This window comes from Nicotiana tomentosiformis, chromosome 7, assembly GCF_000390325.3.
Source record: "Nicotiana tomentosiformis chromosome 7, ASM39032v3, whole genome shotgun sequence".
In the NCBI taxonomy this organism is placed as follows: Eukaryota; Viridiplantae; Streptophyta; class Magnoliopsida; order Solanales; family Solanaceae; genus Nicotiana; species Nicotiana tomentosiformis.
Genome location: NC_090818.1, coordinates 47,146,807 through 47,160,228, shown reverse-complemented (window position 1 = coordinate 47,160,228; position 13,422 = coordinate 47,146,807). Strand labels below are relative to the sequence as shown.

The window sequence follows — 13,422 nt, the reverse complement described above, 5'->3', positions numbered from 1 at the left end:
CAGGATCAGGGACTGCACAGCCTGTCCCGTAGAAACAAGTTGTACAAATTAACCACACGAAATGGCAATTTATTTTCTTTCAGCAAATGAATGCTTATGTACTTTTGAATATAGAAGGAATAAAATAAAGTCTTTTTATTCTTTATTGTTTCTTGTCCAAACAATAAATTGATTTTATCATTTGAAAGTTAATCAAGTACTTCAAATGCTAGTGCCGGAATGAACATGAGATATCCTCTTCAAGAGCACCATAAAAATAAGAGGGTCCTCTCTTATGAAACCCTCATAGTAAAGGGTTGGTTCCGGGAGGGTTTATGTTCGGAACCCAAATGCTATCGGGGAAAAATGCACCCGAAGCCGTGCATAATTTGACACAAAAGAATAAATTTTGTACAACGCTTAAACAAAAAACACTTTTATTCATCAAACGTGCCATGCATTACAAGTACAAAATTATAAAAGGAAAACCAACAAAGGAAAAGAAAGAAAAAAGTTAAACTACATCGCCACCAGAACTCAGGGGAAGAGAAGCATCAGTGGCCCGGGGAGAAGTAGGCGGGTCTACTGTCGGCTCAGGAACTTGGCCTTCATCGTTATTATTTTCAAGTTCATCCTCGGTTCTTGAGAACTCGGAATCAAAATTGGAAGAGTCAGTTGCATCATGTTGAGCCGCGAGGCGTCCTCGAGCAGTTAACTCTAGTGCTCGGGACTTGGCAATCTCATCGTTAATATCAATGACGCCCGCTTTGGCATCTTCAAGGTTTTCCTCCTCATATTATACATAGAATGTGTTTTTTTGATAATGAGGGAATCCGCTCGGCATTGAAGTTCCAATTTAATCCTATCAACCTCGGTCAGAAGGCCATCTCGCTCGGATCTTGTGGCTCTAAGGCTAAGATCAAGATCACGGATAATGGTTATATAAACCCTATTATGTTTCTTGATCTTCTTATACCTATCCTCCACTTTGGCACATTTCTCTTCGGCAACAACAACCTCTTCAGCCTTGGAATTCAAGGCCTCCTCCAAGTTATTCACTCGCTTAATGGAGGCATCCTTGCGCTCGGCAGCAACAAGTACGACATATTGAACTTCAGACCATTTAGACTTAGCTTCTTGAAATTGTACATTTAGCTGAGAGACTTCTTGGCTAAGGGACTTCACTTCCTGCTCACTTTGCTGTAACCGAGCCTCTAACTCCCTCGCCTCAGCAGCTTTTGCTTCCAGCACCGAGAGGCGAGCAACAATTTGGCCCCTCTCGGCTAACAACTGATCCCGCTCGGACTTGAGTCCTTCTTTATCAAGGATCAATTTTTGAAGGCCCTCATAAGTAAGGAAGTTGGCCTGTGAAGCAAAATACCAAAGTTAAAAACCTTGTCACGACAAATCAAGAAATAACAAGCAATAAAAGAGCAAGTTCGGTACCGCTGGCGCATTGTGCATGGCATTATTTAACAAACACTCTCCCGAAAAAGAGAGTATTTTCTTCTTATCTTTTTCTGAAGCCAGCGGCTTTAGATAATTAGCGAGTTCCATCGGCTGGGACAACAGATGGTACCCAATAGACACCGAGAGGGAGACACTCCTCCTCCTCCTATAGGGATCTGCAGAAGGGGGCGAGTAGTTGTGCCCCAAATTCTCGTGGTCAGGGGACTGAGGATGAGGGACACCCTCATTTTGAGTATCTGCAGCCGGTGGGGGAGATGCAGCAGTTGCTGGTGAAGAAGGGATGTCCGGAGTGGAAGGAGATGAAGTTGATGGTGTTGTATATTGAGAAGCAGCTGCGGCAGAGGCAGTGCTATTTGTGGGTTGCTCGCCAACCGAAGACGGAAGAGGCCCGATACTCAGCTTCATAGTACCGGGAGCAGCGACTGGGACCTTAAAAGGAGAGTTAACATTCTCCACTAAGTCAAATTCTCAGTACAGCGCTTGGGCGTTATCCTCTCTTGTGGTTCTAAGCTCTTCAGACTGAGAATTCTATTGAGCTAATGAAGATCGTTGTCTCCTTTGAAGGGAAGCCTCTTCATCACTTGCTTCCCCATCATCATCAATAACCACAATGGTTGTGGCTAGATCAGGCGCCGTTTTCTTCACTTTCTTATTTTTACCCTCGGCCGAGGAAGAACGCCTTCTTTTAGGTTGCTTGTTCTCTGGCCGGAGACTTCGAGAAGAAGCACCTGCAAAGAAAGCAGACCAGAGGGCACTTGTTCGGGTAAGAGCCTCCTGCAACAACCTCGTAGCCTCTGTGGGATCGACCAAAACATCCTCCTCAAGGACAGAGACAGAACCCTGAGGGAGACTTGAATCAAACAAAAATGTAGGGTCAACCAGTTTTCTTATGTACAAAGATGAAATGAAAGCAAAGTCAGTTTTACGAGTCAGTTTTCCACGGTTCTTGACCCTCCATCCATATTTGGGGGCCAATTCTTTCCACTGGCTGGTTTCGAGCGTATCAATGTCCAGAATCTTCTAAACCCACCAGTCCAGGCCTTCAACCCTTGGAGGTGTCCACCGAGTTGCTAAAATAATGAATGAAGAAAGGTTAACAATGACATGAAAAAACCTAGATTTTCGGAGAAAAGATAAGTTGTAAACTTACGTGGACGAGTCCAAGATTTGAGGAAAGATAGAGTTTTAGCCGGGATGATATCTCTGGTGGCAATGACGACAAATCGCTCTATCCACCCACAATCGTTGTCGTCATCCATGCTGGTGAGAAAAGCATGGTGGCCATGCTTGCTGAAATTTATTACTCCCTAAGAAAAATCTTGGGGGAGTAGAGATTCATTATATGAGCCAAGGTGAGGTCCTCCTTCGTATCCTGGCACAACCGCCGCAGACAGACCACCGTTCACCATACAGAAGGAGGACCTCACCTTGGCCATGATTACCTAGAGAACCGGCGAAAATATTGCTAAATTGTGGAGTTACACGTGTTTGGGGTATTAAATGCGAGGAGACTCGCATCTTATCAAGTGTCAGAAACTTTTCAGAAGGGTTCAGAAAATTTTCCGCCAAGAAAGGAATCTTCACCATCTTCCCGGTAGCACAAAGATGTGCCACCGGAAAGCAGGGGGACTATCTGTATAGGGCAAAATTGGTTTATATTAAATGTTCGTATGATAGCGTGATACGTGGAACTTAAGGATGAAGCGAGTAGAAACCAGGCCCAAGGACAACAACTTTAGTTGGCACCGGAAAGATCCCGAAAGGAACACAATCAACGGAAGCGAATGAATGTTTGCCACCAGATGATATTTAATAAAGAATATTCCTCAGTATTAAATAACACAGTTGTTGCAGAGAATTTTGGCATTCATGGCTACCATTACATATTCACAATGACCCCTATTATTTTCTTTTAAGAGGGGCTTGATCATATGACCTTATTCCCTAGGTATAGCTATAAATAGTGCTTCAAAAACCATTGTAGGACACGAAAATTCTGACAAACTTATGCTACACACAATTCCAAGCCGAATAATGTCACGACCCCAATTTTTCTCCGTAGGATGTCGTGATGGCACCTAGTCTCTAAGACTAGGTAAGCCTAACACTTACGAAATAAATTGAGGAATTCAACCATCAACTGATAAATATGAAATAAAAATCTTTATACACAATTTACAATCCCAAAACCGATAGTACAAGTCATATGCTCTATTGAGTTTACTTGAAAGTCCCTAAATACAACGGTTCGGAATATAATTAAACAGTACAAATATAATAACATAAGGTAACTCCGAGGCCTGCGAACGCGGCGATGGGTTTATCTTGAGTCTCCACAGTAGTGCTCGACCAACTAGCTAATAATCAACAATAACTGTGGCACCTGGATCTGCACAAAAATGTGCAGAAGCGTAGTATGAGTATACCAAAGCAGTACCCAGTAAGAATTAAGACTAACTCCGGTGGAGTAATGACAAGGGACAGTCAAGATACCTACCAGTCTAAACAACCTGAACAAGCGTGAAGGTAAACTAACACATAAACAATATTAATGTAAAGCTAAGCAGGATAACGAATACAAAATAATACTTGCAATGATACACTAGTAACACCAATATTTAACAGGAAACAGTCAGGTAATAATGTTGTAGAGTAGGCTGAACACGGTCTAAGTCCGGTGAAACCAAATAAAGAGAAAACCAGCAACAACTCAATAAGAACAATCGCTTTCACACCAGATCTGTTCAAGCATTTTCACAAAGTACCAAACCTCATAATTATAGTTCACAAAATCACTTGGCATCTTGTGCCCACATTACAACTCATAACCGCACGGACGACTCACGTTCCTATAGAATAATCCTCACATATAAGGCATGTAGACAAGAGTACGTATAATGGACAATAACGCCATAATTCATCTTCTAAAACCGATATGGGTGATTTAATTACGTGTATGCTTGTGCAAGTGTTCTACCACAATTTAAGTCAACAAATAAGAGTAGAGACAATGAATGACTCATAAGCAATGATCACCACGAAATGTACAGTGTAAATAAGACAACAATGAAGTGGACGCAACGACAAGCACAACAAGATTGACTACATAGAACTAAGCAAATATTGAAATACGGAGGAAGACAATTAAAAGTACGCTAAGAAAAACAACAATCAAAGACGAGTACAAGAGAATGGGGAAATGACAACATGAGCCCTACCGAGGTACCGCCTCGTAGTCTCAAATCATAAAATGAATCACAACTTTTCTTTATATCATCGCGGGAGGCTTTATATTTAGTTTTGAAAATCATTTTCCCGAAATAGCATCCCGCGCTTTAGCCCACCTTATCACACCGCATGGCTTCTAGTAGTTCCCCTACTAGCCACGTGTTTTAAGCCCACCTTATCTCACCGCATGCGTTTCAATACCCAGACCTTGTACCACCGCATACGTATCAATAATAATAATAACAACATGGCAGAAACCTCGTGCAACACAATAACAACCGCACGACAGAAACCTCGTGCAAACATAATAACAACCGCACGGCAGAAACCTCGTGCAAACACAATAACAACCGCACGGCAGAAACCTCATACAAACACATAACAATTCTATCAATAACAACAAGTGTGTCAAAGCATAACTCAAATAAATAACTTTTACAATATGTGCCCACATGCCACAATATTTCCTCAAAACAGTTTCAACATCACAACCACACATAGCCCTCGGCTCAACAACACTGAATACAACAACAATAACAACAACAACAACAACAACAACGATAATATTACGAGAATACAACAAGTAAATCAACTGAGGAATTACAGAACACAAAGAGACGGGAGAACGAGCTCACAAAGAAGGATACAACAGGGAATAATAGTCTCTACAAGAATAGCTCAACAAGGAATAGATAATGTGTAGCAATAATTCTGCAAAAGTACAATTCGACGATAAGAGAGATAACATGAATCAATTTTTCCAAATAAGGATAAATCAACAACGATAAGGGGTAACAAAACTTTATTTTAGTTGAGCAATTTCGGAAAAGATATAACAAATTCAATTAAGGATAAGTGATTATGGAAAAGATAATAATAACTTTAATTAAGGATAGACACTTTACTGAAAAGATAATAATAATTTTAATTAAGGATAAGCAATTTGGGAAGGATAGTGTGGCAATAGAAGAGGCAACAACTTCAGTTAAGGCACATAAGAGTTTAATCGGCAATAAGGGTAAAAGATGAAGCAATAAATTCCAAATAAGACACGGAAGGGTGAATTTAGTAAATGAGGAATTTAACATGATAGAACAACTTCGTATTTAATGGACATAAGAACTTAAGAGCACTAAACGGTCAAATTTTCATAAATAAGCCCGAGCACGTACTCGTCACCTCGCATACACGGCCTTCACATGACACAATTAGCATAAATGACTCAAATCTTAAGTGGTAGTTTCCCCCACACAAAGTTAGGCAAGATACTTACCTCAAATCTATCCAAAATAACTTCGAATCATAAATAAAACTCATAGGAAATAATTCTGGATAATAAAGTTCCAATCTTTAACAAGAACTAAAAGTCAACCAAAAATCAGCCCCCTCCCGGGCCCGTGTCTCGGAATCTGACAAAAATTATAAAATTTGAATACCCATTCGATAACGAGTCCAACCATACAAGAATTACGAAATTCTGATATCAATTCGTCCTTCAAATCCTCATTTTACATTTTGAAAGATTTCTTCAAAAATTCCCATTTTGCTCAACTCAAAACACTAATTATACGATAAAAATAAAGATAGAATTATGGAATATAATAAATTCCAGGTGAAGAATAATTACCCCAATGATTTGCTTGAAAAACCCATGAAACATCGCTCAAATCCGAGGTCTACAACTCAAGATATGATAAAATGACCAAACCCTCGATTGAGAAAATATATTCTGCTGCCCAGGTGTTTGCACATTGCGATCGCGGAAATATACATGCGATCGCGAAGAAGACACAATGACTGCCCCAAAAATGCACTACGTGATCGCGAACGGCTCCTTGCAATCGCGAAGAAGAAAAGAATACTGCCCCACGAAGAGGTACTACGCGAACGCAGAAGGCCAAATGCGAACGCGAAAAGAAAGCCACTCACACGCACGCGATCGCAGACTGATCATGCAAACGGAAGAAGAAAATATGGCAAGTCAACAACTACACTACGCGATCGCGAAGGAGGTTATCAGACACCAGAACTTCAACATTCCAAAACATAAGAAAATGTCTCTTGGCCCATCCGAAACGCACCCGGGGCCTCCGAGACCCCATCGAAACTACAAATCACACCACGAATCGAACGTATAAATTTTTAAATCTTCTAACTCCTACAACTTGCGCCGAAACATATCAAATCAACTTGGAATGACGCCAAATTTTGCATGCAATTTCTAAATGACATAACGGAGCTAACCCAACTCTCGGAATTGCATTCCGACCCCAATATCACCAAAGTCAACTCTCGGTCAAACTTCTCAACCTTCCAAAACTTTAAATTTTTAATTTTTGCCAAAATGTATCAAATTACCCTACGGACTTCCAAATTCAAATCTGGAAGCACACCTAAGTCCAAAATCATCATACGAAACTATTGGAATCATCAAAACGCCATTTCAGAGTTACACAAAAGTCAAGACTCGGATCAACTCTCACCGCTTAAGCTTCTAAAATAAGAATCCCTCTTCCAAATTGATCCCGAATCATCCGAAACCCGAACTCGACCACACACACATGCCATAACACATAATACGAAGCTGCTCGAGACCTTATGCAGCCGAACGAGACGTTAATTCTCAAAATGACCGGTCGGGTCGCTACAAATAATATTTTATTTTTTGTCTAACGTTATTCTTATTGCTGCCTTCAGAATCCTTGCTCCCCGAACCAAGTAATTTGCTATTTTATCTCGATTTCAACGCTAAATCTAGCATCTTATTTATCATTTTGGGATCAAATTGATTCGTTTGTCTATAAACCACACTATAAATTCAACTGTACCGTTTTACGAGTAAACAATTACCAATTAAACTTGGCAGCAATTTTATTTTATTATAAAACACTTTTCATTGAACTTAACTTCTTAATCAAGTCAATGTGATCTTTTGTATGAATCAGATCCTTATCTTTTGCAATAACGAAATTGGCTTATTCGAACTTAATTAACTTCAGTGAAACTATTAATAATCACAATTCCCCCATTTTAAAAAGATAATTGTAAGAAACTATTACAAAGCTATAAACTCCATTAAAAGCTTCGTTGACCGCTATTAAAAAGCTTTAAAGTTTTGAATTCGAAAAATGAGTTTCGTAAAATTTTTATTTGTTTGAATAGGGTGTTATTACAAATGATTAAGAATATCTTTTAGAGTTTATATCTCAATTTTGAGATGAATTTGATGAATATTAAAGTTTCTTTAGGTTGGATTTTCAGATTGAATCTCGAAAAAGGAGAAGAACAATAATATATAAATAAGTTGTATGTATTATGTATGTCGGGTGTATATCATTTCTATATTCAACGTATCACTAGACATACCGTGACATACACATAACATACAAAATACATACAAAATATATATAATAATATAATTGTATGCAAGTTTTACGTAGCAACAGACTTGTGCTCAAATTATATGCGAAATTGTATGTTTTAGCCGCTGATTGATGGGTTTGGAATGAGAAGTTTGAAGTTCTATACTGTTGAATTTGTGTTGCTTATATACCAACTACAATAATTTTTAAATAGAGATTTTAAGATTGAACCTACTTGGGTAAGCTGAGCTAAACCTTTGCGAATCGAGAAATTTTGAACTCCAGTTTGTTTACCCATTGATTTAGAGTATGAAAATTTGAAATAGAGTTGTCCGCAATTAAACTCAGCTCCTAAGCTTAACAAGGATTCGGTTTTGATTGGGTGTTGTGACAAATAATTAAAAATACTTTAAGGAGCTTATATTTAAATTATTGGGCAATTTGGCGAAGATTTCGATTGAATTTAGTAGGTTTTTCAGTCATAGATCGAAGGAAGAAGAACTTACTTCAATTTGACGGAATTATATATAAAAAAGTATAGCTACTTTATGAAATTTTAAAAAAAATAGCTACTTTAGCTGCTTTTTGATACGAAAATAAAATTTAAACCAAAATACTCCTAGCTAAAATTCAAAAATCTTGAGTGTAATATGCTAGAATTCTAAAAATTTCTTACAACTTCAAATGTGCAGTTTAAACTGCATGAAAAATTCATGGAGTTAGAACATTTCAAAGTTTAATGTCATGGTCCGTCACATCATCATACCACGTAGGTGGCACTTGGCAAATATTTTTGTCATATGGAAAGCTTACATATAAAATAGACTAGCACATGTGGGAAGATTATAAAGAAATATGAAAATTTCTCGTGGAAGACCTTAGAACCCTATGAAATTGCTAGGAAAATACTTAGAAGATTCTAGCTATATAGAAAATTCTAGAGAAGTGACTTGTTAATAATAAGGGCCTTATGTAATAATTATTATTTACTCACTAGCCACTAGGAGACTAGTATATAAAGGGGACTATTCATTTGTAACTCACCAAGCAAAACAATCAACTTCTCTCTAATACAAAAACTTCTTTTGGCAATTCTCATGTGTTCTAACATTCCTTAGCGATCTTGAGTGTGGTAAGACTGATTTGGCATAGCAAGAATATGAGCAAGGTGTGCAAGATCGTGAGCGAGTTGTCAAGTGCCACACGTGTACTTAGTTAAATACTAAGAACGTGAAATCAAACTCCAAAAAAAAAATAAGTTTTGAATTGTCTCCTTCTCGAACTCTAGGTCAATGTCATGGAGTACTCACTTGTATAAGTTTGGACTCCAAAACGCGATACTAGAGTTTGAACTTCTACAAAAGAATCTGTAGCACCTTGATTCTGGAGTGGATCATTTTGGACAGAACTTCCGCTTGGCGAGAAAAGAGCGACAAACTCAGGATTTAGAACCGCTCTTCACAAGCAAGAAAAAGGTGGGAGAACACGAGTTCTTTTTTGAATAATTTGAATACTCATTATATTTTGTACAAGTTAACCGTCAATATCAAGATGTTTTATGGTGTGCCTCACACAATGGATTTTAGCTGTGTGAGACCTCTTTTTATCTTACAAATTTGTGAACTCATATCTTATACTTTTGGGTCCATAAAATGGTGAGACCAAAAAAAAAGTCTTACACAATTAGTTTCAGTTGTTTGAGGCACAAAATAAATTTTTTCGTCAATGTCGGGCTACGAAGGATCGCCTGAAATGACCAAACAAGAGCAACCAATCGATGATAGTTATTGATGATACAAGAAGCTTGTATTCAACTAAGACAAACTCGAACAATCCTAGACTTCATTTCAATATATACGAGCATTTCTTGTTTCAATGGTACGTATTTTTTTCTCTATTTTCTTTTACTTAGGATGTTTTCACTCCTGGAAAAAAACTTGTTAGAGTTTTAACTGTGCTAATCAAACTCTAAAAAAAGCGAAAAAAATAAAGAAGCCGCTCTCTCCTGATTTCAAACGAAAAAGATAAGGGTAGTAGTTAGTTTTGAACAATAAAAGTATTTTAGTGCGAGTCGTTCTAAATCCACTAATAATAACAAATTATAAATGTCTAATTTGGTTTTCATAATTCTCTTTTTCTTTAGAATAGCTGGAAATTGCGATTTTAGGGTTGATTGTTCCCTGGGTCGATATGTTTCAGCAACAACATTTTGCTCGATATTAGCGATCCGAATAAAAGTGCAACAAAGCAAGAATGGCAGTAGAGATGATACGGGAGCCCAGAATATGAGAATACCCCAGTGGAGTTGCCAAATCCTTCTTTAAAATACCTGCTCCATATCCCACGATTCAGATTTGGCTCTTTACTCAAAGCTTTTCGAATCAAAATCTCATAAAGATCAGGAGGAAGAAATTTGAATCAATTACTCCGTTTGTTATTTCGTAGGCCTTTGACTGGGGCCGAGCATAATTTGGTAAACACCAAATTACCATATCAAAATCGAAAATTTGGTATTTGATATTTGATATGGTATTTGATTTAAATTTTTTAAAAAATCGTATGATATTTGGTATTTACAAAAAATAATTTCGAAATACCGATACCGTATCGAAATATATTATAAGGTATGCAATATACATATTATTGATTATAACATACTAAGTTACATAATTTTTTTTTTGGTATGCATGTTAATGCGGCAGTAAAGCCCATATACTTCTTTAGGAAAATGGAGGAACAAGGTAGACTCCAAATTTTAACTTTTATTCTTTAGGATGCCAAACATCTTAACGTAATGCTTATTTTGATAACGTAATCTTATTTTACGATTTTATATTTGTGAGTACTTTAATTAAGAATATTACAGTTTATGACTTTATGCACTAGTTAATATTGAAATTGGACAAACCGAAGTTACCGTACCGAATAAATCGAAATCGAAAGAAGAAAAGTCGAACCATACCGAATATAATTAGATACGGTATTGATATAACATTTTAAGAAATCGAGTACCGAACCAAAATATTTAAATATTATACCGTTTCGACCGACAAACACCCCTTTGTTTGACCATAAAAATGGTGATTTTTTAAGGAAAAAAAGTATTTGGAGTTAAGTTCGAAAATGATATTTGAAATTTAAAATTATGTTTGGACATGCATTTTACTTGAAAAATATTATAATTTTGTGAGTGAAGAATTTTTTTTTCCAAAACATTTATTTTGATTTTGAAAAATTCATTTTTAAAAAATTCAAATACTAACAAATTTTTATGGATAAATACGTTTTTAAAAATAAACTTAAGAAAAAAAATATATATGGACAAACGGTCCTTCACGTGGTTAACTTTGTTTTCAGCACCTCACAAAAACATTAGTCTGCGGTTTAAAAAAATGTGATAACTTTGTCTTCCTAATTTACCTTTAATCAATTCAATCACTTTGGCTGGATCCACTTGATATAGAAGATTATTTTTTATGAGGAGAAAATATGTGAAATTTCATTATTATTCATTTAAATAGATAATTGTTTTTGCATATATTTAACTTACATGTCAAAAAATTTCTTTAATTTTCTAAAGTCCTTATTCAATCAAATACTTTCGTAAAAATTTCTAAAATAATTTTCCTCTATTTATACAGTACAATTTTGATTAGAAAGAAATTTCATTGAATCCTATTCCCTCCACTTAGCTACGCCGACTGAACGGAGGGAGTTTGTGCTTAGGATCATCAATTGAGCTGTCGCTATTTTCTAGTGTAAACCTTTATCCTTTTCTTGCAAATAGGGACCTAAATGAAGTTTGCATAGAAAATGGCGTTCAAATGTAATGATAAGCTCTTCTTTTAATTGCAAGCGTTTCTATTTTAGCTTTGGAATTCGGAGCTCATTATTGCTTTCCCACATCCGGCAATTTAATGGCAGGTGGAGAGGTAATAACTAGAGGACAAGGGTGTCAATGATTCGATTCGGCCGGTTATTTTATAAAATTTATATCATATTAATTTTTTGATTATTATATTTTGTATAAATAAAACTAAACTTTTTGAAATCATTTCAATCATTTCAGTTTCTCTTTAGTATCGGTACGGTTCAGTTAATTTTTAATATTTTTTAAAATATCATATAAAAGTCACTAGTAAAATTAGAATGGAATAACGTATATATTTTTGTATTACTTATCAAAACTGTCTAAACAGTTTTACTGTTTAAATGGTGATGAATTATGAAAACATAAAAGATGGCTAGAGTATAAATCCATCAACTACTCTACCGCTGCGTAAAAGAAATTACGCAAAGACAAAGAAAAGATAAATCACACAAGTAGAAAGATATTAACCAAGCCGGAACTCAAAAATAAAGTCTATAAAAAATTAAATACTCAAAAAGATAAATCTAAATTATACAAAAGGAAACATATTCAATACATTGTAGTTTGCTACTCATAATCGTTAGAATACTTTGTGTCTTACTAGTGAATATGCTGGAAATATTTTAGTTTCAATAGGAGTAGCATAATAGGTTTGGGAATTAGGATTTTGATCTTAATTACTTGTTGGCTTGTAACAATTTTCATAATTACATGACCCAAGGAAAAATTTAGTACTTTATTATTTGTAACTTAATATATAAATATATTTTTTATATGTAAATTTATTCGATACGGTTCGGTATTTTTTCGGTTTATTTTCATAAAATAAAAAACCTACCCTAATTATCGGTACGGTTGTAAATTTATATAAAAATATACGATTTTATTAAAAGAAACCTAAAAATTAGTTCGGTGAGGTACGATTCGGTTGGTTTAGTCGGTTTTTAAATATTCATTGACACTCCTACCAGAGGGAATTGTGGGTCATTAACTCATTATGTATTGTACCTAATTAAAGAGAAAATATACATCGTCTATAGCACAGTGATATTAATTTCCCCAGACTTTTGCTTCGCAATTTACAATGATATATATCATAATATATTAAAGGAAAAGAGGAAAAAAAAAGGAGAATGAAATTAAGCCTAGGTCAAATTCCCACAAAAAAAAAAAAGAAGAAAAGCATAGGTCAAATCAATCTCCGTATTAAATCAAGAGGCAAAACCATTAGGGCTCTGTTAGTAGGGTATAACAATAGTATTGAATAAAGTGTATTAATAACGTTGAGATTAGTTCTTATCATCTGTTTGATTTGATGTATTAAAAAAAATATGTATTGTTAAAAAAAATTATTTGTTTACAAAAATATTCTTAAAAAACGTTGGAAAGGATTTGAAAGAGCATTTATATCTTTATACATGCTTATTCATATATTAAAAATTATAGTATTGCGGCATAATACATAAAATGAACCCAAATCCATGTTACACACCTGTTGACCAAGAGAATATT

General features: G+C 35.8%; 1 protein-coding gene across 1 annotated transcript; it reads right to left on the bottom strand.

The window, feature by feature from the left end:
- Positions 1-493: 493 nt before the first annotated feature.
- On the bottom strand, positions 494-1,854 carry LOC138895564 (uncharacterized). Its single transcript, XM_070180267.1, has 3 exons — positions 1,426-1,854; positions 850-1,344; positions 494-766 (listed from the first exon to the last, which is right to left on the bottom strand). Exons 1-3 carry the CDS (start codon positions 1,852-1,854, stop codon positions 494-496), a joined length of 1,197 nt encoding a protein of 398 aa, XP_070036368.1.
- Between the last annotated feature and the right edge of the window lie 11,568 nt (positions 1,855-13,422).